At 36.8% G+C, this 20,503-nt stretch overlaps 1 protein-coding gene across 2 annotated transcripts in view; it reads left to right on the forward strand.

Annotated features, from left to right (window-relative positions):
* The window catches only part of MLLT10 (MLLT10 histone lysine methyltransferase DOT1L cofactor), a gene marked incomplete at both ends in the record, with an annotated part of 111,225 nt that overhangs the window by 58,756 nt on the left and 31,966 nt on the right, over positions 1–20,503 (forward strand). For both annotated transcript variants that reach the window (XM_079538190.1, XM_079538191.1), the window contains one exon: positions 19,021–19,199. In XM_079538190.1, the coding sequence (XP_079394316.1) occupies positions 19,021–19,199 (179 nt within the window). The remainder of the gene's footprint in view (positions 1–19,020; positions 19,200–20,503) is intronic.

Consider the following 20,503-nt stretch of genomic DNA (forward strand, 5'->3'; position numbering starts at 1 on the left):
TACCCACCTTCTGGAATTCCTTTCTCACAGTCGAGGCAACCTTACTATTTCCCACATTTTTGTCTCCACATCGGTCATATTCTGTTCTTGTCCAGTTGTCTGTATGCTCTGGCTAGGAATGCTGGGTAGTTTTTACTTTAGTAAAACACTTAGTTTAGTAAAACACCTATCCAAACAGTGTTGTACTTCAGTATAGTACTGTTTGAAATTCTGACTTAGAAACAGTGAATGTTTTTTGTCGCAGCCCTTTTTGGGCTTATCTAACGCCTTATCCAATCGTATTTTCAGCTTTATATAGGAGTTTGACTATGCATTCAGTAATGTATTTCATTCTTCCTTCTCATCTGCTGCAAGCAGTGATGATGCCTCTACTGGGCATTATGCTCCTGTGCAGGGAGATGATCTTACTTTTAAGGTCATCGTCTTACCGATGATGTAAGAGAATGTTGAGCTTTTAAGTAGATAAGTGACTCGTTGAGATTGAGACCCTCAGAGCATGTGGCTAAGTCCTCAAGAAGTTACATTTAAATACCCCTGAAGTCTTTGATTTACAAGCTGAATCTATTGGGGGATAAAATTATCCTGAAACAATTTGTGCTATTATGCTTTATCATTTATCAAGAAATCTTACAGTGTTAAAAAGCCTGTTTGTATTCTAGATAGAATCAAATAGAAAGGACAAGTTGTTACTAATAGGTATGCATGACTTTTAGGACTAAAGACTGTGCAGACTGTGTAGAAAACACGCAAGGCCAAGTTTTTGTCCGGAGTTCATGTTGAGATATTAAAAAAAAAAAAAAAAAAAAGAAGCCACTGTCATCCCTGTGATGCTTATTTCAAAAAGAGATATAAAAGCTACATTCCTTTAAATTTTTTCACATATAAAAGCAAGTATCAGAGTACTATATTTAATAGTGGTAATTAAAAAAATAAATGTGGGAAAGTTGAGAGGAGATACACAGAGAACACAGTTGTTCAAATGTCCTTTTTTGGAGAGAGTCTTAAGTACTTTGATAGACTGAAATATCTTTGAGAACATTTCAGTTCACAGAAATGATTATGAATGAGTGTGATCGTAATGGTTACGCAGAAAGAATTGGTAACTTCTGGTCAAGAACTTTTCATTGGTCATTGTGCTGTGACAGAAAAATGAAAATACGGACACAGAGCAGTGAGTTAGCTGGGCTGCTGCTGCAAGAGGTGCTCAGCCATTCCTGCTGGATGTCTCTTGCCTTCTTAGCTCTCTTGTTGTGCATCAGCTGCAAAGCTGTCAATACTACAGAAGTACTGTTCTGAAACAAAACTTGATTTAAAAAAAAGGAAAAAGAAAAAGACAGTTTTCTTTCCATAAAGAGCTGTAGAAAAAAATTTTGAGTGAAAGCAGATATAAGGGCTTTCAGAAGTGATTTTGCTTCCCAAAGAGGGGAAGGTAAATTCTACTAAGGTTTGGATTGCATGTCAGGCTGCTTAGGCCAGCGTATGTCAGATAAGTTCTTGACAGCTGTGGGAGTGAGATTTTACCTGACCAATTAATTGCTGTGTGAGAACGTAAGTGTCCATCAGGTTAAAACTGAAGTTTTGAAGATTAAATACTTGAAACTAGTCTCCTAAAATATGGTGTGACTCTGGGTGTTGGTTTCTAGTTACATTGCAAAACATATAGAGGTATGATATGTTTTTTTAAGATGTTATACTCACCGTGCTCTGGTAATCAGCAGCAAATTATATATTTAAATTGGTTATGTACATTTAATGCATTTTGGATTTAAAAAAAATTGGTTTTGGTTGTTGTTTATTTCTGAAAAAAGCATTAATATTTTTTAAAGTAGCTTCACAGAAAGATGTGGTAATCTGTCAGATACCATTTGAAATTATTTTAAAACAAACTTTGCAGATTACCCAAATAAGGATTTCATTATGATTAAAATAAATTCTGTAGGTCTGGATATTTACCTATAACAAACTGTTTGCAAGAGTGGCAGCTAAAGATGATGTTTGTGCAACAGTGCAATATCTGTAGGAATACTTTGTTAGTTGTGTCTGTACTAGCAGAGAAGCATGAAAGCTGGCTAATTGCTTAATGTTTTCCAAATGCAGCTATAAGTCTTTAGTGTTTGGTGGGAGGAGGTTTTCTAAGAAGTCTTACCATTGTTTTGGTAAACTGTGCTCTTTAGTTAAACTTGACATGTAAGCCTGGAATCTGCCATGTATATACTTCGGTTCAGGCTTGAATTCTTATTTAAAAACTCACTTATTTTATGTATGGGTAATGAAGGTAAGAAATACGGTATAGCTGAGAACTGGCTGGCAGTGTTGCTCTTCTTGCTGCGTAGTGCACAAAATAGTCTGCTCTTCCAGGAGTTGAATATCTTTGCAGGTACAGCAAATATGTGACGTGAACATTACTATATTAAAAAAAACAACAACTAAAACTACGGAAGTTTTAGTTTTGCGCTTGGGATGCGCTAGTTCTTCAGCTTGTTTTGTAAGGCTAAGAATTAGATTTTATTAGAGGGGAATAGAAAGACATTGGAACAAGTAAGATTCCTTTTAAATCAGATGTCTTTGAAGGACTTGGTATTTGCTTTAGACATGTATGTCTTTTGTGGAAGATCAAGTAAATCTTAAACGAAGTTCTGTTGCTGTGTGGAGACTGCTGTGAGCTATAGGAGTTGTTTCTTGTAATGTCTCGTTCCAAGGATCTTTAAAAATTAACTTTCTGAAACTCCTTCATTTCATATCGTTTTGTAAATATCTGTATTTTTAAAAATTAAAACGTACAACTTTGAGTGTGAACATTTTTCAGCATCTGGAGTCAATTTACCAGAGTACAGCATTCTTTGTAAGTCAAATGCGAGATAGCCATCAGTCTTTTAACTCCATAAAATCTGTTAAAGGTGACAGGAGAACATAAAAAGTGTGCAGGCGGGGGCAGGGAAAGATGAGGCTTGACTGTAAAAGTGGCCATGGTTTGGGTTTTTTTGTTTACTCTGCCTTGAAAGTTGTACTTTTCAGATATTACAGACTTTCAGATCTTTTAAAGAAAGCAAAGGCAGCTGAAAACAAGTAAGTAGTGCATTTGCAGTGGTTTTGTGCTGCAAAGACTATCCAGTTCATGTGGTGAAACTTTTGTTGTAGTTAGTTTTCCCAGTCGGCGGTTGATAGCATTACAGTCAGGTTTTTAAAATCAGAAGGAGTTGTACCCGGTGGTTAAGTATTACATTTATTAGATGTGAAGAGAAGAGCCCCAGTATCAGAAGTTAAATTGGGTGAAAGTTGTTTCAGGATTAAGATCAGAATGACTACCTTCTGTGTAAGAGGCTGATGTCCAGAGCCTGTAGTAGATTATCCTAATCCTTTCTGAGACTATAAAGTTTTAAAAGAAAATGCAAACAAAACTAAAAACCAATGCCAGTTAGACCCATAAATTAATACAGTAGTGTAAGGAAGACCAGATACCTTAAAATAATTGAGGTTTTAACTGAGAGTCTTTGAATGAAGACAAATCCATTAAGACTTGCAGTGGACAGAATCCTGCTTTGATGTATGGCATCTCCCAGAAGCTCTGCCCTGTTTTTAAACAGACAGACCAAGTATGCGATTATCAACTCCCCATTTCCCTGTACTTCCTTGTAATTCAGATAATTTATGTTACTCTTAACCAGGTTGACTGAGAGTGAAATGTCTAAGCGCCAAGCCTCTTGAAGGTCCCAATAGCTTGTGCTGTTGTGTGGTACTGTGTGTGTAGTTTGTTATGATGTTGGGGTATACTGAAGAAATTCTTGCTCTATAGTGAAATACTGGGGCTGCTCTGACAGTAATGGCCCCTATTTTATTATGTTGGCCTATGATGTCAGAGGCAGAAGTTGATATGACAGTAGGGGTGGAACCTTCTCTCCAGTATTCCATTACACTTTGTTGCCATGCAACAGATGGCAGCAGAGGGGCATCTCTGGAAGTGTGGATGAAGCAAAGGGGTGGAATTTAATTTCTCTGTGATGAAAAGAATGGCATCCACTAATATTCATCGGCATTTACTGAATATTTATGGAAACCCAAGAGTGAATTTGAGCACAGTGAGGTGGGGGGTGGTACATTTTAACAGTGGTGGCAGCATTGTGAAAGACAAGCCACATACTGGATGGCCATTTACAATTATTACACCAGAAAATGAAGAGCATCTTGATGAGCTCATCCATGTGTATCAGCCAGTTACGACCAGGAATCTCTGTATGGAATTGAATATTAGCTTCAAAGTGTTGAAAACGATTTTGGCAGTGTTGAATTATCAAAAGTTTGCACCAGGTGAGCCTTGCAAATACTCATACAGGAACAAAAGGTACAGCATGCGTAAATTTGTCAGGACTTGTTGAACCGCTGTGAGGATGAAGGTGATGGTTTCTTGTATTGCATCATTACTGGTGGCAAACTGAGGTGTTACCGTGATAAGCCACAGTTAAAACAGCAGTCCATGGAGTGGCAACAAGTGAATTCCTCTAGTGGTTTAACCCCAGCAGTTGGCTCAGCACCACACAGTTGTTTACTCACTCTCCCCCTTTCCAGCGGGATGGGGAGAGAACAAAAAAAAACCACGTAGAACTTGTGCATTGAGATAAAACTATTTGCTAAGATAGATGAAAGGAAAAAGATAGTAGTTATAACTATATATATGTATATAACAAGAAGTGCACGAACAATTACTCACCACTCACTGACAGATGCCCATCTAGCCCCCAGTGAAAGGAAAAGAGCCAGATGGATTCCTACCCTCTTCAAAACTATCCTTCTGCACGATGTGCTTGATATCATATGGTATGGAATGTCCTTTTGGCCAGTTAAGTCAGTTGTCCTGATTCTGTGCCGTTGCAGCCCATCATTAGTATGAGCTGAGAAACTGGAACAGCCTAGGTTCTGTTCAGCTCTGCTTAGAATAACTTTAAACAACTGTGTGTTATAAACTTTGCTTTGGTTTTAGAAGAAAACCATAGCATCATGCCACACACTGAAAAAAAAACAGTTGTGTTCCAGCTGAAACTCAGACAATTCCCCTGTGAAAAACAAGATGTAGCCCTTAGTGGTCAAAGGGATGTGCACTGTCTTTTGTGATAGGGAAGAGATGATCTTTCTGGATTTCCTGGAGCACAGACAAACCACAAACTTTGCTAGATTGCAATGCTGACTAAGTAGAAGGTTCAAACTTTCAGTATTAGGTCGGAGAAAACAGTGTTTCTCTTGCAACAGAATAACGCCAGGCCCCATGCCAGCTTGAAGGCCAGCACACTGCCGGTCTTAGCTGGACTGTCCTACTACACTGGCTGAATAGTCTGGTTTTGGCACTGTAGAATCCAGTGTCTATCTGGACATAATGATTTGGCTTAGCCATGCAGTGCGTTTTAACTGTATGTCTGTTCCTGATGCTTTACAAATGTTACCTCAGCTAGTTGCTGAAAACCTGCAGGATCCTTGTGATGATTCATCTGGATGTGAGCTTGTTTTCAGTAAATCTCCCTAACATAAATAAAATGCATGGAATTGTCTAGATAGACCTACAGTGTATTTCCAGAAGATTGTTCAAATAACTCTTTCTTTCAGGAGCATTAGGCATGATTTCAAAAAAGATGTGGGAGTTGTATATACAAGTATGCTGTATGCAGGAATTATACAGTCAAAATACTTAGCAAAGTTTGTGTAAGAGCTTGTGTGGTGGGAACACAAGGCATACTAAGTGAAACAACCTATCACATACTGTTGGAAAAGCTGCTTTATTTCCAATCCTGATCCTCGGAGTGGAATTTTTGTCAATTTGAACTCACCTGGGACTTAACTAGTTTAGACGTAAACTCACTACTTTGTATGACTCTTACCATACTTTCAGTTTTCATTCAGCTTTTGATTAGGATTCCTTTTTTGGTGTCAGATCTTGTAGATAACCTGTGCAGTCTGCAAGGCCATAAGAATAATATGTGTAAAAAAAAAAAAAAAAAAAAAAAGGAAGCTATTAATTTTGACAGTGGTCTAGCTTGCCATATGTTTTTATGAGGAAAAATATTTATGCGGCAGTGTAGCGTATTTCATGAAAAATAAAAATAAATACATCCTAAGGAGATTTCTTGTTAGACTAAGTGACTTGAAGAAACTAGAATTTTAAAATCCAAAACAGTGAAGTCTGTCTGATCTCTAGAACTATACAGCTCTAAGAATTTTAATGTAGGAGAGATTCATGAAAAGTGTAAATGGAGCTCAAGAATATCAGTGTGGGTCTGAGGATTTTGCTTGTATAGTCTTCTAATATTGTTTGTACTTGACAACGTGACTTGTTTTATACCTATTTTCTATTGCTTATTTTGCACATTTATGAGAAGATTTTCTTGATAGGAATGACTAGAAGTTTCAAGTGCATTCTTAAACCAAAAAGCTACCCGTAAGTCATTAATGTAATTTGCTTTCGCATAAAAATCCCAAATGCAGATTTAAAAGAAGAAAAAAGTTTGTGGTAACTGTCACAGACTAATTCCTAATCTGAAGGATTCAAAAGTTCATTTGGGCAAATAACATCCTTTTGGAGGACTTTTACTTTTGTATGCAAAAACAATTCTCTTAACCAGTAAAAGGATGGCAATGCAGATGAATGTATTAATAATATACAGTCAATTTTAATGTATTTTGAAATGAATAAGCTGGAAGTAGCAAAGTCTTCCTGACATTTTGAAGAGCATCTATTCTGAGCAATTATAGTTATGAGTTCTAAAGCAAACAATAAGAATAGGGTGAAGCTTTCAAAGGAAGGATTCAGCTATGACTGAGAAGGAAGTTCATAAGGGAGCAGAGATGGAAAATGGAGAAGTGAATTAAGAATTTTAAGCGTACTTGCCAAAAACCTATATGATTACTGTTCAACATTCCTAACCTTTCTTGGCAATCAGCATATTGGAGTTCAATGGCTTGGCTGTGATTGCTGGAGAAAGCTGGATGGCTTGGGTAGTTCTTTAGTGAAGGAAAGTCAGGGAAGGGTAGCTGCCATTAGAGGCTGTTACACAAAGAGCCTAGACAGAAGCTCTTCATCTGCCCTCTACTAATGCCTGGTTTGGGAGTAGTAATAGAGGAACAGTTTTTCTGTTCTTTTTGGAGTTTGGGAGAGCCTAGGAAAGGCTTAATTAGTCATATTGGATGGGAGGTACTGAGAGCGCTGATCTGGTGTTCGCCATGGCCGGGTGCGGTCTGCATGCAGATGGTTTGTTTGTAAGGAATTAGGTTAAACGGAACATGTTCTTGCTAGGATTCCTTGCATCTCACCTCTAGGCTGAATATCAGTGGCTGTTCTTCTCTTCCCCATATTTGTCTAAATTTTTTGCTGACATTTATGCTGTTAATATCTGAAATGTGACAAGTAAACTTGATATCTGCATGCTATAAGGAGGTGAAGTGTCTTTCTATTTCCTATCAGGAATCTTAAGTATTTAAAAGTTTCAAAGCAAAGATCAAAATTGAATCTTTCTAGGACATACTTGCCCCTCCTGTTTACAGCTCCTTTCAAATATTGGAAGGCCACAATGAGGTCTCCCTGAAGCCTTCTCTTCTCCAAGCTAAACAAGCTCAGTTCCCTCAACCTTTGTAACATATGCTTATCATGAAAATCTCATTCTGATAAGCACAGTATCAGACTGTTAAATTCTAATGTGTATTCTGGAAATGGTACTGTTCTTTTAAGGATCTGGTATACTATGAACGTTAAAATAACTTTTTTTCCATGTTTAATTGTTGCAATTGGAAGGAATTATACTGCAGCTTATTTGTCTCACTTTGTCTTTGGTTATGTCCGTGAGTTGCCAGACAGCTACTTGTGTTAACCGTAGTGCTGACTGGGTCTACAGAACTGTTTTGTCAGCTCTTCAACTGCATCTCTTCCTAATTTGTCCATAAAGTATGTATCTTGTAGTAGTAAATTATTCACTGGGGCATATCTAGTGCATTCTGCCTGGAAACTCTCAGAGAGGTCTGAGTGATGTTTGGGAACATGATGCATGTGACAGTTTAGTAGTCCCTGTGCTGTATAGTTTTAGAGAAACAAAACCCAAAAGTATAGCTCCAGGCAATCCAGAGTATCCTCGTGTAAGAAAAATAATAATAAAAAAAACCTATCACTTTAAATTTGAAAGAGGATTTCCTTAGTACAGGAAGATTGAGCATAACTGGAACAAATTGATGGCATTGTAATCAAATAAAGGCTTTGCAGGGTAAGTGTGGGTGAAATGATTCAGCTTGTAAGGGTAGCAGACAGCAGTTGCATCATGTCCTCTACACCTGAGGCAGAATTAGGCCCAATAATTTAATTTGTATGAACGCAGTAAAGCCTTATTAGCTCTGTGCATTTTTGCAATATAGGTAGATTTTTTTTTCTTTTCTTTTTGGCCATGTTAAAGCAGTAGTTTTCATTTTCAAATGTATTGCGCAGTGTTACTGGCTCTTTGAAAACTGTTGGCAGGGTTGATTGAAATGACTCATTTATTTTTATCAGATTCATCAGTTTTCAAAAACATACAAAAATCCTGATTGTATGTTGTGTTTTCTCCACAGAAAAGTTACTTTTTGAAACCATTATATTTTACATTATAGACTTGGTCTGTAATGCTAATGTGGGAATTACAATCAGTATTGCTATTTTCTTATAGTAACTCCAGATACAAGGAAATTTTCTAAACTTACTGTTTTTTTTTTGTTTGTTTGTTTGTTTGTTTTGTTATTGTTGTTGTTTTATTCAAGTTCAGGCAGTATGGAAAAAAGCAATGATTTTTTAATTATTATTACTTTATTATTACTTCCAAATTAGTGTTGTGGTTTTCTTGAATCAAGACCAAAAGTTAAAATTGTCTTTATTTCATTGAGGATTATTATATTAAAGTTGTTGTGGGGAAAATAAAGAAGAGAAAAATAAAAAAGTCAGTCAGTCACCCTGTTAGATGATGAACGTTTTTAATGTCAGACCACAGGAACTGGTGCATCTGGGAAGTTTCCCCACGGAAACATTGCAGAGATTTCACTACTCTCTGGCATCCTGTCATCTTGTCTAAACAGATGTAGGTGCTGAGGGCCTTTAATGATGTGGAAAAAGTGAAACAGTAAATGGAAAAGAAAATGGTTTTGTAGTCATGAGGTTGTTATTCTTAAGTATGAATAAAATGGTGGTGTTAGTGGAAGAGGTATGCCATCAACACAACTGCTTTCTCCTTGTAACTGGGCATCCAGGTGCTGGATCACCACGTAGGGTGAACTGCAGCGACTGCTGCCAGAGGGTATGAGTTTGTCCATGGTCACTTCATGGTCAGAGACCTGCAGTTCTCTAGATGGCAAAAAAAAAAATGCCCTTAGAGAAAAGTTCGTGTGAGTGTCTTTGGTTTGCCACTGATTGGAGTTCTTCCTCTCAGTTCATCTGAGTTCTTCCTCAGTGACCTCCCCAAGACCGAGAGAGACGGCTGTTTCGTGTTAAACTTCACAATTGCAGAGTTGGGCTTAGTCTATCAGTGAAGCAGAAAGATGCCCTGTGATTAAAATTAGCACGTCAGCTTCAGTTTAAGTTTCCAAATTTGTTGAGGACAATGAAATTAAAATCAGTCTTTTGCTGGGGAGACTGAATTTGACTGGTGTGTATTTGACTTTTTATTTGTAATGGTAGCTTTAGAATGCAGCTAATTGGCATGTGCTGGAATGTTCTTATTATACCAGGCGTTTAAAAGCTAACAAACACTGACAAAAGAAATATGAGTAAAAAATTATAGTGGGTAGAAATAAATCCATTTTACAATTTGAGCTACTGTAAATGATCAGAGCTCTAATACAAGAAAGATGTATTCAGGTATATTATTGTTCACTGGAATTCCTGTCTATACATATATTCTTTTGTGTGTCTGTTAAACATGATCTTAACATGAAGCCCTTTTTCTCCTAACTCAAAAGCTTTCTCGAAGTTGATGAATACCATACATAATGGTAAGTTATATTAGAATCTTTTTCAGAGATTCATTTATCCCAAAGGGTAGCCTTTTGTAGAAAATCCTGATTGAAGGTCTGCATATTCTATTGATTGGGTGAAATACAGGTCTGCAGTGAGTCAATTGTTCAGTACTTGAGTGAAAACTTTGTAGATTGTCTGCAGGAGCCTGATAGGTCAATAGTTCCTCAGTTCTCTTTTTATGATCTTTTTGTATGTGCGCAGTAAAATGATAACAGTTTTATTCTAGTTCTAAGATTCTTTTCTTTAATTTTGTGAATAGTGTTTTTAGTTCTTCTTCTGTGCTCCATTCATAGGTGTGTTATAGTGGTATCTGCCTCAGGAATTCTCTCACTTACCTTCCTGACTACTTAAATTACTACGAGTAATGCATGTGAAGGTATCCTTGTTTTGTCCATTCTTTGTTCTGGCAGCCCAGTCCTGCCATTTGTGTCACTGGTAACTAGTACTGGTATACAGTACTATAATAGCACTGGTAACAGTACTATCAATTTCAGAGGTGGCAATATCGAATCTTTAATGTATCTGATTGCAGTTTCCCTCTAGTATTCGGTATTAACTTTGTGTCCCTAGTTGAGTATTTACTCATAGCTTGTGGAAATGAAATATGTTTTATTAAATTTACTTTTTCAAGGCTTATGTTCATTTATAGGAAACAATGATAGCTATATTCACAAGCTGCTGAAAGATTCAGTGGGAATATTTACAGTTAAAATGATCTCGTGAGGATAGTTTTAAAGATGATCGAGTGTATCTCTCAGTGTTGTATTTAAATGGTGGCAGGCAATCTAGTAATGAACTTTGGAGTTTCTTTTTCAATTGATATCAGCCATATAGAATGATTTTCTTATTGTTGTACACTTATGTTGGAAAAGCAGTGCTGTATTCATTGTAAATTCTATCAGTGTGGAGTGCAGAGTATCCAAAAGAAATTAAGTGTTTAAACTTTGCATGTTGAAATTCTTCACATCTTAAGCTAGCATTCACTAAAATTTTATAGGATTTCTGCTTTTCACACTGCTGGAGGCGTGGGTTATATGTTAGGCAGATGTCTGTAGTGGTAGGTCTCTTTAAAAATAAAGAAATAAATAAATTGTAGTCTATGTGTCATGAGAAATGCTGAAATTTCTCTAGGTTTGCTTTGCTTTAGTAAAACAGGTTTAGCTCTTTCCCTTTTGATATAGGGTTTCCCTCTCACTCTCCCAGGTGTGCAGTGCTCTGAACCAGCTTTGAGATGAAGGAAAGCAAGCTCACCATTTTTCTGAACAAAATTAAAACATCTGAAGGGTATCTGAGAAAGTGTGCTGAATTTGGACTTGGTGAGTTTCTGCTGTTTATAAGCAGAGCTTTTTTGCTGTTTAATGTTGAAGAGGTATAAATTCACAGTGAAGTGCAGAACAAAAAGAGATGGAACACCATTTGTCATTACTTCTTTCCGCATTACAATATTTTTAAAAACTGATTGTATATTCGTAGCACTAGTGGAATACTAGTGTATTCCTAGTGTAGAAGTTCAAAGAGCATAGATGAAAAGTGGTTACTTAATATTGTACGCTTTCTTGTCAGGCATTAAACAGTGCTTTGTAGGAGCACATTGTAGGACAGAGTAACGTTACCTATGTGTTTGTTTTAGAACAGGACTGGGTTTATCATCTCATCTGCCTGGTGTGCATGGGGGTGTGCATGGGGGTGTGTTATTTATTATTTACCTTCCCATGTTTCCCTCAGTAAGATTTTGAAGTTGCTTATTTCTTTCCTCCTCCAACCTCATTTTGCAGGAATGTTTTGCATATTCTTCCTTTGGCAGAAGTGTGTATAGGAATGAAAACAGTGGGGGTATGTAGATCTTGGTAATACGAACAGTAAGGAGAGATTGTAGTGTGTGTACAGGATGAAAAGAACGTGTTAAAACTTGTGATAAGATTGTGAGTCAGGTGATGCTGAGGATGTCTGGGTTGTCTGTAAGAATTTTGAAGGAGATGATGTATCAGGAGATCATTTTTATTGCACTGAGTTTGCTGGCTGCACATGGGCAAGAAGGTACCAAAAAGAAGAAAAAAAAAAAGTTTGGGTTTGGGTAGAGACAAATATAGGTTTGAAACAGAGAAGTTCATTTGATAGCTACACTTCATATGAAGGTGATGGTTGAAGTCGGTGAGTCGAATTTGGTGGTGACCAAGAGTAAAGGAGGAGATATAATCACAAAAGGCTTAAACACATGAGAGAGTGTCAGTTAAAAAGGAGGAATAAAAAATAGTGTCATGGAAGCTGTGACTTCCAGTAAAAATACCTTAGTAGAGGGGAATGAGGATACGTGAAGTGGTACACTGCCGTTTTACCAGTAAGAGACAGTTCTTGGTTCTTGGATTTGGTAGATTTTCAAGGTCAGGTTTTCTTTTCTTTTTTTCCTTCTTTTAATAAATATATAGGTGTTGTTTAAAAAGTCCCTGAAAAATTCGGATTTGAAGATTGCACTGCTATTCACTGTGTGATAGCTTTGTGCTTTGTCTTACTCTGGACAGTCAAACTTTTTTATTTGACCTTGAAGTCTCATCTATTCTACATCATCTTTTATCACTGGAAAGCAGAGGAGGTAATGCAGACATACGTGTCTCTTGGGGATTTTAGAGCATACTAAAGACTATGGGTAGTGATGACCTGACAGTTTTAATTTCATGTTAGAGCTAGCTGTAAAGTGTAATGGTTGGTTGTAGGCTTTCTCTGGCTACTTTTGTCCTTACTTGTTAAGTCTGCTCTGTGTTTTGTTTCTTGTTCCTCTTCCTGTTTTCAGGTCTGTTTTCATGTGCTCCATCTTACACTGTTTTTTGTGTCACAGTGTTGGCAGTTATAGCCAGTTACCCCTGCCATCAAAATGGTTCCAAAGAATGTTTATCAATCAGGTGATAGGCGCTTTATATATAAAAATATAAATATAAATACATATTAAAAAAAAAAATTAGACAGAACAGACAGCAGCCAAGCCGCTTCTAGCACTGTGATCATCTTTAGAAGGTAGTGTGTTTGCAAATGAAGATTTTAGCACTGCACACTTGACCTGAGCATAAATGCTGGCAAAATTTATTATATGGTATATAATATTTTTTTTTAAAGAGGATGGATTACATCTGAAGAATGTCATTCATCTACTACTGTAGTGTAACTTAATACTGTAGTCTGTGGTGTTTGAAGGAGTTAAATACTCTATATTCTGTTAATAGTGAAGAGGAATAAAGTGCTTCCATTGACTTGCTGTTCTAGCACTAAGTGATTCCTGTCAGGCTAGTTTGAAGATATGGTAGGTTTTCAGGAATATTAAGCTAACATTTAAAGCTCTCCCTTAGGTTCTCTCTCAAGTTAGATCACAAATGTCATGTTCCTACTTGGGAATACTTGTTTTGTGGAGCTAATACTACTTTTAGTATAGGCCATATTAGAGTAACTTAAACTTTTATGTCTTGGATTACCATGATAAAAGCAAATATATAAATAAAAGTTATAGATTTTATTTATCAATTATTTCTCAGTATCTGTGTGGTTTTTTTTCTTTTTCTTTTATTTATTTATTTATTTATCTATTTTAATTCTTACAAAGATCTTTCACTGCTTTTACATACTTTGAAATTCGTGTCTTTTCTGTATTCCTGAGGATATTGTCTCACATCTGACTATGGAGCTCTGGATCTTACCGATCTTTTTCTACAAGAGTACTTAAAAAAAAAAAAAAAGTTGAATCATACTAGAATAAAGATTAAATTCTTAATGTGTTTTATTCTATAAAGCTGAATTAGTTGTAAATGTGAACCTTAAGCTGACTGTTACGAAGCATCTCAAAGATTTACTCTGGAAAATCAGAACACCTAGAGGTTCATGATTACAAAGCAAGTAGATAATTAGGAACCTTTTCTGTAGAGTGATCTCTGCTGATGCTTTCATTGGGGCTGTTTTTTGTATAGCTATCATAGCACAAAATTAATAGGGAAAGAAAATTAAGATATAGGAGGAAAAGCCTGTGTAAAATTAAGCATGATTTGTGCTATTAACTAGTGTTTCTGTGCAAGAATAAAGGCCAAATCAATACTAAAATTAGTAATCACTTCATTATCTCAGAATGTTGTACTTTGTTTTAGTTTGTGATGCTGTAATATAACACATTGAACTTGATGGCACCTGGAACTTATGAACGATTGCATAGGTTTTAGTGGTGCCAACTTTGAACGAAGAAAACCCTGTTCCTGAATGATTTTTAGCTCAGCCCTCGAGCTTTTTTCTGGAGGTGCTGGAATTGCAGTGAATCTGTATGTGATCATAATGGGATAAGCTTTGGTATCCCAGCCTTTCTGTTCAAATGGGCTGTTCCAAGTATGGGGTAGAGAGAAGACCGTGCACTTCTACTGAAAGTATGAGGAAGCAGTCTGCACTGTGAGAAACCAAAGGTCTGAGTGAGAAGGCAAAGTTACAGGGGCTGAGAATTTAAAAGAACCCATTCAGCTAGTAATTCTGGGTGGCTTTGGAGAGATGAGGCAGGAGTGATGCACTTTGGCTGGGCACTGATGTGTCTCATGTGCATCCCAAAGGTACGTATGGTACCAGGTGGAAGCACGAGTCAGAACAACATAGTCTCCTCTAAGCTGTTTGTTGAGGAAAAGGGAGAAATTAACTTGGAATTTCTTAAGTGTTTCAGAACTCTTTCTGTAAAGGTAGTTGTAACCTGTATGCCAACAGACATGTTTCCACTTTTTTTACTGTGTGATTTAAATTCTCCCCACTCCTTACAACCCATTCCTATGCTGGGACTCTCTTCCCCAGATTGCCTTCAATTCTTGCAGCTCCTTCATCGTTAATGTTTCTTACCTGTGAAAATCCTCCCAGAATGACTCCTCCGCAGGTCACTGGTAGCACCACCCTGTTGTTGGTGTCCCCTCTCCCCACGCGTGCAGTCTGTCTGTGGTACAGCTTTGCCACAGGACATGCTATGGGAATTTACTTTGGTTCAGAGAGGGATTCCAGGAATTCATTGGGACAGAGCTGGAAGCAAACCCAAGGCTACATGCTTCAAGCTCAGAATCCTGAAATCATAGGGTTCTAAAAGCTGGGAGATTATCCAAACGAATCTTACTTCATACTTGCCCTTCTCTTGAGCCTTTCTATGTGCAACTGTTGTTGGTCGCATAACTGGTTTTTATTTGCTTGTGTTTAGTGTTAGGTGCAACTAAGCTTATATTTCATCCATATTGCAAATTAATGACCTATGTGATAATTCTTCCACAGTTAATGTTCTAGTAGAGCATGTTCTTGCTTGTTTAAAATAAATAAAATTTGGCTACTAATCAACAGTAGCATTGAAGGGCACTTTCATTTTGCTCTGTAGAGAAAACTGTCATGGCTTTGGGGTTGATTTCTTGAGATCATCGCAGAAAATGAAAGTACTGGAAATGCTTATATAGCTTCCTTTTTTTTTTTTTTTTGTGAACGAGTTCTTGTTCTTAAAGCACAAATTTTCCTTTGATTTATGAGTTTTGTTGCATGACTGAAGTTTATTCCCCCTCCCCCCACTTCTCCCCAAGTAGGAAGGCAAATCTTAAGTTCTGTGGTTCTCTGCAACTCCTGTAAACATAAAAGTTTACAGAAAAAAAGCTCTTTGACTAGGCTAAGTTATTTCTTAAGCTTTTGCAAAACACTAAGAGCATCAACCTGTGGTAGATACTGCGGATAATTAGAATAGTAACCTGGAAGGAACCTTTACGCTGTGGTCCAGCTGCAGCTACATGGGTCATGGTGGGGAAATGTAGGTTATTGATGCAGTGCTGTTAAAAGTGAAAAGTTAATCTGATTTGTTAATTCTTCTACTCATGAAACTACTTTTTTAAGGTTTTTTAATAAGACCATTTAAATTGCTGTATGTGCCTCTTGACGCGTGTTCTGCACAGCTCGTTCTCGCTAATCTTGATGTTCTTTTATTTGCTCTATTATCAGTTTCATCATTGATTGTCAGCAAAAGGATTGCCGTTTCTCCCAATCTGCATCATCTGATATGTTCCCTGCTCTATATTAATGTGCTTCCTTGCTAAGCAGGCAGTTATTTCTTGTTCGGAGATGGTTTTGTTTTGTTTGTTAATTGCCCTTCTGTTAAGCGTTTTGCTCCAGCAGTGCAGGCTGTACATGCGTTTAACGTCTCAGAGCCTGAAATCATGCTTTGCGTGTGTCAGCAGTGGTAAGCTTTGCCCTGACAGGGCTGCACGTCCTCGTGTAGTTGAAAAATTGGGTACTATTTAAAACACTGAAGATTGTATTTAATCATGCTGTTTATGCCTCTGGCAAATGGCGCAGTGCCATTTGTCACAAGTTACAGCTGTTTAACTTTTCAGTAGTATGGGAGGGACTTCAGGGTGATTGGTTTGTTTGGCACTTGTAACTTTGGTTTATGTTCAGTTATTATTCTTCACTGATTCAGACTTATTTTTCTTCCTTCAGAGAATAAAAGGAGAACTTGATAGACTTGAGACATTTTACATATGTACTTTCCTGACTTTCTGATATGATAAGCACTTAGTTTTTGTACAGGTATATTTGAAATGGTGAGGAAATTGAGGATTTATTTGTGTGTGCCACACACAGTTGTTTGAGTGCCTGCATGAAGTCTTGGTTGCATGACTGCTTCCAGAACGTGCGCTGACATGGTGTATTAAGTAAGGTATTGCTAAATGGGAGAGTTTAGCCAGAGTGTCTGGACAGGTGGTATTTTCTGGTGTTTTGCAACTGTAACAACTAAATAGCAAGTGTTCAAAAGCAAACAAAACAGTAACAAAGGCAAAAAAAAAAAAAAAAAAAAAAAAAAAAAAAAAAAAAAAAAAAAAAAAAAAAAAAAGAAGAGGAAAAAGCTTACCTCATTGCACTGGCAAACTAGTTTACTGTTTTTCTTTTGAAGTAGTTTGATACCCGTGGTTTTATAACTGTCTGCTTGTATACCAACAGTTCATTTTAAAGAATGAACCCTACAATTAAAATAGAAGCAGCAGAAACCGTGCGGTTATTAAATATCTGTAAATGAAGAAGCATTTTAAAACACGTGCTTTAAAATTTGGATTTTTTTTTTTTACCTTTCTAGCAAAATATCTTTCTTTTTTACAACTTGACTTTCACAAAGAATTTTGCTTTCTCCACTTGTGATATTGATGCTTTATGAGACCAGTAGCATTTGTAGTAGCATCTGTAGACTAGGTGTTGTGATTTGATCTGTGTTGTGATATTTCTTTACTTTTAACTTTAAAATTCACAGAGCTGGATAGTTACGTCAGAATCTCATTATTGTCAAGAAATGACGTGGCTTTAATTGTTTAAAGGGTACTTCCAAAATGTGGGATATTGCACGTAAGAATAAGCTCAGTAGCAAGGCTGTTCGTTAACCATGTTCAGTTGGTAGTGTGTAGAGATAAATCTAGAGCAGAATCCATATAATTTACTGTCTGTGAGTTAGGTGAGGCAGATACAGTTGGAGAAAGATTGTAATAACATGGACACTTCAGGATCTTAACTGTTAGTAATGTCATAATTATAGACTAAGGGGATGGTGACAAAAATAAAGGAAAGATGACCATGAAAACTATGTTAAATGGAAGAAGGAAAGATGAAGGTCATCAGAAAAGTGGAGAAGGTATGGAATTGTGCTATGGGGAAGAGGTTGAGAAGATTGCAAGTCCTTACCTGATCTAGCTTAGACAGGGAAACTAGTTGTCAGCATGTGTCTGGCTGTTTTTTGTCTCTCCTTTCTCTGCTAGGTCTGGCTGCAGTTTTTCTTGGTAGTTCATACAGGCAAGGAATCTAAGGTGCACTGGTGTTTGCACAGTATGTGTGGTTTGGGTGACGTTAGTCTTCCTTGACTGTCGGAGCTCAGGAGGAATGCTGGGTGGCAAGTGGTTTTTCAGTATTGCCTCTCTTCTTGTCACTGCCTTCTTCAGATCATTATTTGTATGAGTGACAAACTAGCTCCAGCTTTTACCTTCTAACTAGCATTTCACTTCTGTTGCTTTTTTTGATCTAACCATGTTCATTCTACTTCTATTTACTCCCTGTGGCACTCTTCCTCTAACTGCAATTCAGTGCTACCATGCTTGATATTCCTTGGCCAGCTGACAGCTCACTTATCTAATGCACATGGAGCCTAACAGTTTCATAGACAGGTACTACTTCTTGTCCTGGGCTTCTGGTCAGTAGGGTGTTTTCCCCCAGCCTGTATCATGAACTTTACTCTGCCTGTAGACAAACAGAAGTAATGGCTTCACTGAGGGGTGTGAACTCTTACAATTTAATTTGCTACTATACATATCTGATTAATGTTAACATGTTCAGTTATTTATTTATTGGCTGCTCTAGCAGAAATGCTAGTCAAGCATTCTTAGATCACAGATGGAGTTCTAGTTTGTGACTAAACAAAATACCACCAGTTATACCAGTAAATCTGAGTACTTGATCCTCAGATTTGTTGTCATTTTTTCCTGAAAACACCCAAGAAATCCTTAGTTACCAGAATTCCTTTTTTGAACAAATGTATGTCATTCAGAAATGTTACTTTAAATTTGAAGTATTTTTGTATTCAATTCATGTATGTTGAGCCTATAATACATTATTTCTTATCTACTTTAACTTTCACAGTAATTCTTTGAAACTGTACTCTTGGATAGCAGACTCAATTGAAGGCAGGTATTTTAGCAAAAAAAAAAATCTACTACTTAAAAATTTGAGTGTAGTTTTTAATGCACATAAAATATTTGATCTGTCATGTGTCTTTGTGGAACTTAGAACTGAGACAGTCTGTGTTCCCTGCATTGTAGAATGTCACATGATGAGAGCACTTTTATCAGTCAGCATGGTTAGAAATTCAACACAGGAACTTTCTGCATTATATATTAAGTAATCTTGTTTGTCTTGTTTAATTTTCTACTGCATATTTACATGGTTACTAGAAAAGAGGGAGGGGGGAGAGAGATGCATGTAATCATTTTTGTAATTTTTTTCAGGTATTTTTAGCAGCAATGATGTAGCAGTATCATTTCCAAATGCAGTATCTGGCTCAGGATCTAGCACTCCCGTTTCCAGTTCTCATTTACCTCAGCAGGCTTCAGGCCACTTGCAGCAAGTGGGAGCTCTATCACCTTCAACTGCGCCTTCTATAACTACTGTTGTTGCTGCAACTCAGGTAAACTATCACAAGAGTTTAAGATAGCAAGCAATGTTATTGACCCACTTATTTTCGGTGTTACAAGAAACCATCATTTAATTGGAAAGTAGATTAATAAACATTGTATTTGTTGTGCAAACATTATTATATTGGCTGGAGTTTCTCCCGCATTGTTTCATAGTCCAGTCTCTATAGAGTGGAAGTACACAGTAATACAGATTGTATTGTGACTAATAGCATAAGTGCTATTAGTTCATCAGCGCTCCAACCAATGTCTGCTACCAGAACAATGTTTTAAGAATGAATTTAAAAGAAAATCATATGAAGTTTCTGGATGTTTCATCTAAATGTGGTGGTATCAGTCAAAGAATAAATGGGTTTGTCTGGGAAATTCAACAGATGGATTGAATGGAATGGAACAGATGGAAGAAGCTTACCTAGGCCAAGGTTGACATCTTGATAGCAAATAAAAGTTGACAGACACACTGTAGTTTTATATTTGAAAGATTATACAAATGAAGATGTGTAGTTAGAGGAGAAGTTATGGTAGCATTTTATATGAACTTAAGTTGGGCAAGATTACATTTGTCAACACCACAGAGTATGAAGCTATAGTTGTAAAGAGCCAACACAATTAAAGTATAAAGGGCATAATGTTTTTTGTACTTCAATTTGTATTTTTCTTTCTCTATTGAGGATCTGTTTTATGACTAATACATTAAATGCAGCCTTTTGTGTGCATGTAAACATCAGTTTTTAAATCTGTAGAATCTACAGTGATTTAAGGTAGTGAATAAAAACTGAAAAATTAAAGTCAAGCTTAACACATACTTGTGTACGTATTTGTGTGCACACATGGACACATGGGTGTTTATAGTAAACATGTAGCAATAATACTGCATGCAGACCAGCATAGAATCATTTTCAGTATCACATAACACTGTTGTTAGAGGTGGTACTTCATATTTTAAGGTAATTGTTCTGGATTATAAGCCTTGCGTTTTCCTAATGTGTTAGTGTAATTTCTGTATCATAACTTTTGGAACTAAAATTGGGAACTAAAATATCTTTGCAGAAACTGATAGAAACCATTTAAAGGAAATAAATAAATGACACAGTGTTTCTGGGAAACCTGTGTAGCTTTTCTGAGGGGACGTGACAACCAACGAATGTTTTTCCTTTCTTTTCCTCCCCTCTGACCCCCCCCCCCCCCCCCCTTTTCCTTAGTGTATTACATAAAATAACTCCATGAAGTCATTTAAATTAAGCAGTCTGGAGATGAGTGAAGAGGTTGTGTCATAGTGTAGTAGCTGATTAAAAGA

This window comes from Tetrao urogallus (assembly GCF_951394365.1).
Source record: "Tetrao urogallus genome assembly, chromosome: 7".
Classification (NCBI taxonomy): domain Eukaryota; kingdom Metazoa; phylum Chordata; class Aves; order Galliformes; family Phasianidae; genus Tetrao; species Tetrao urogallus.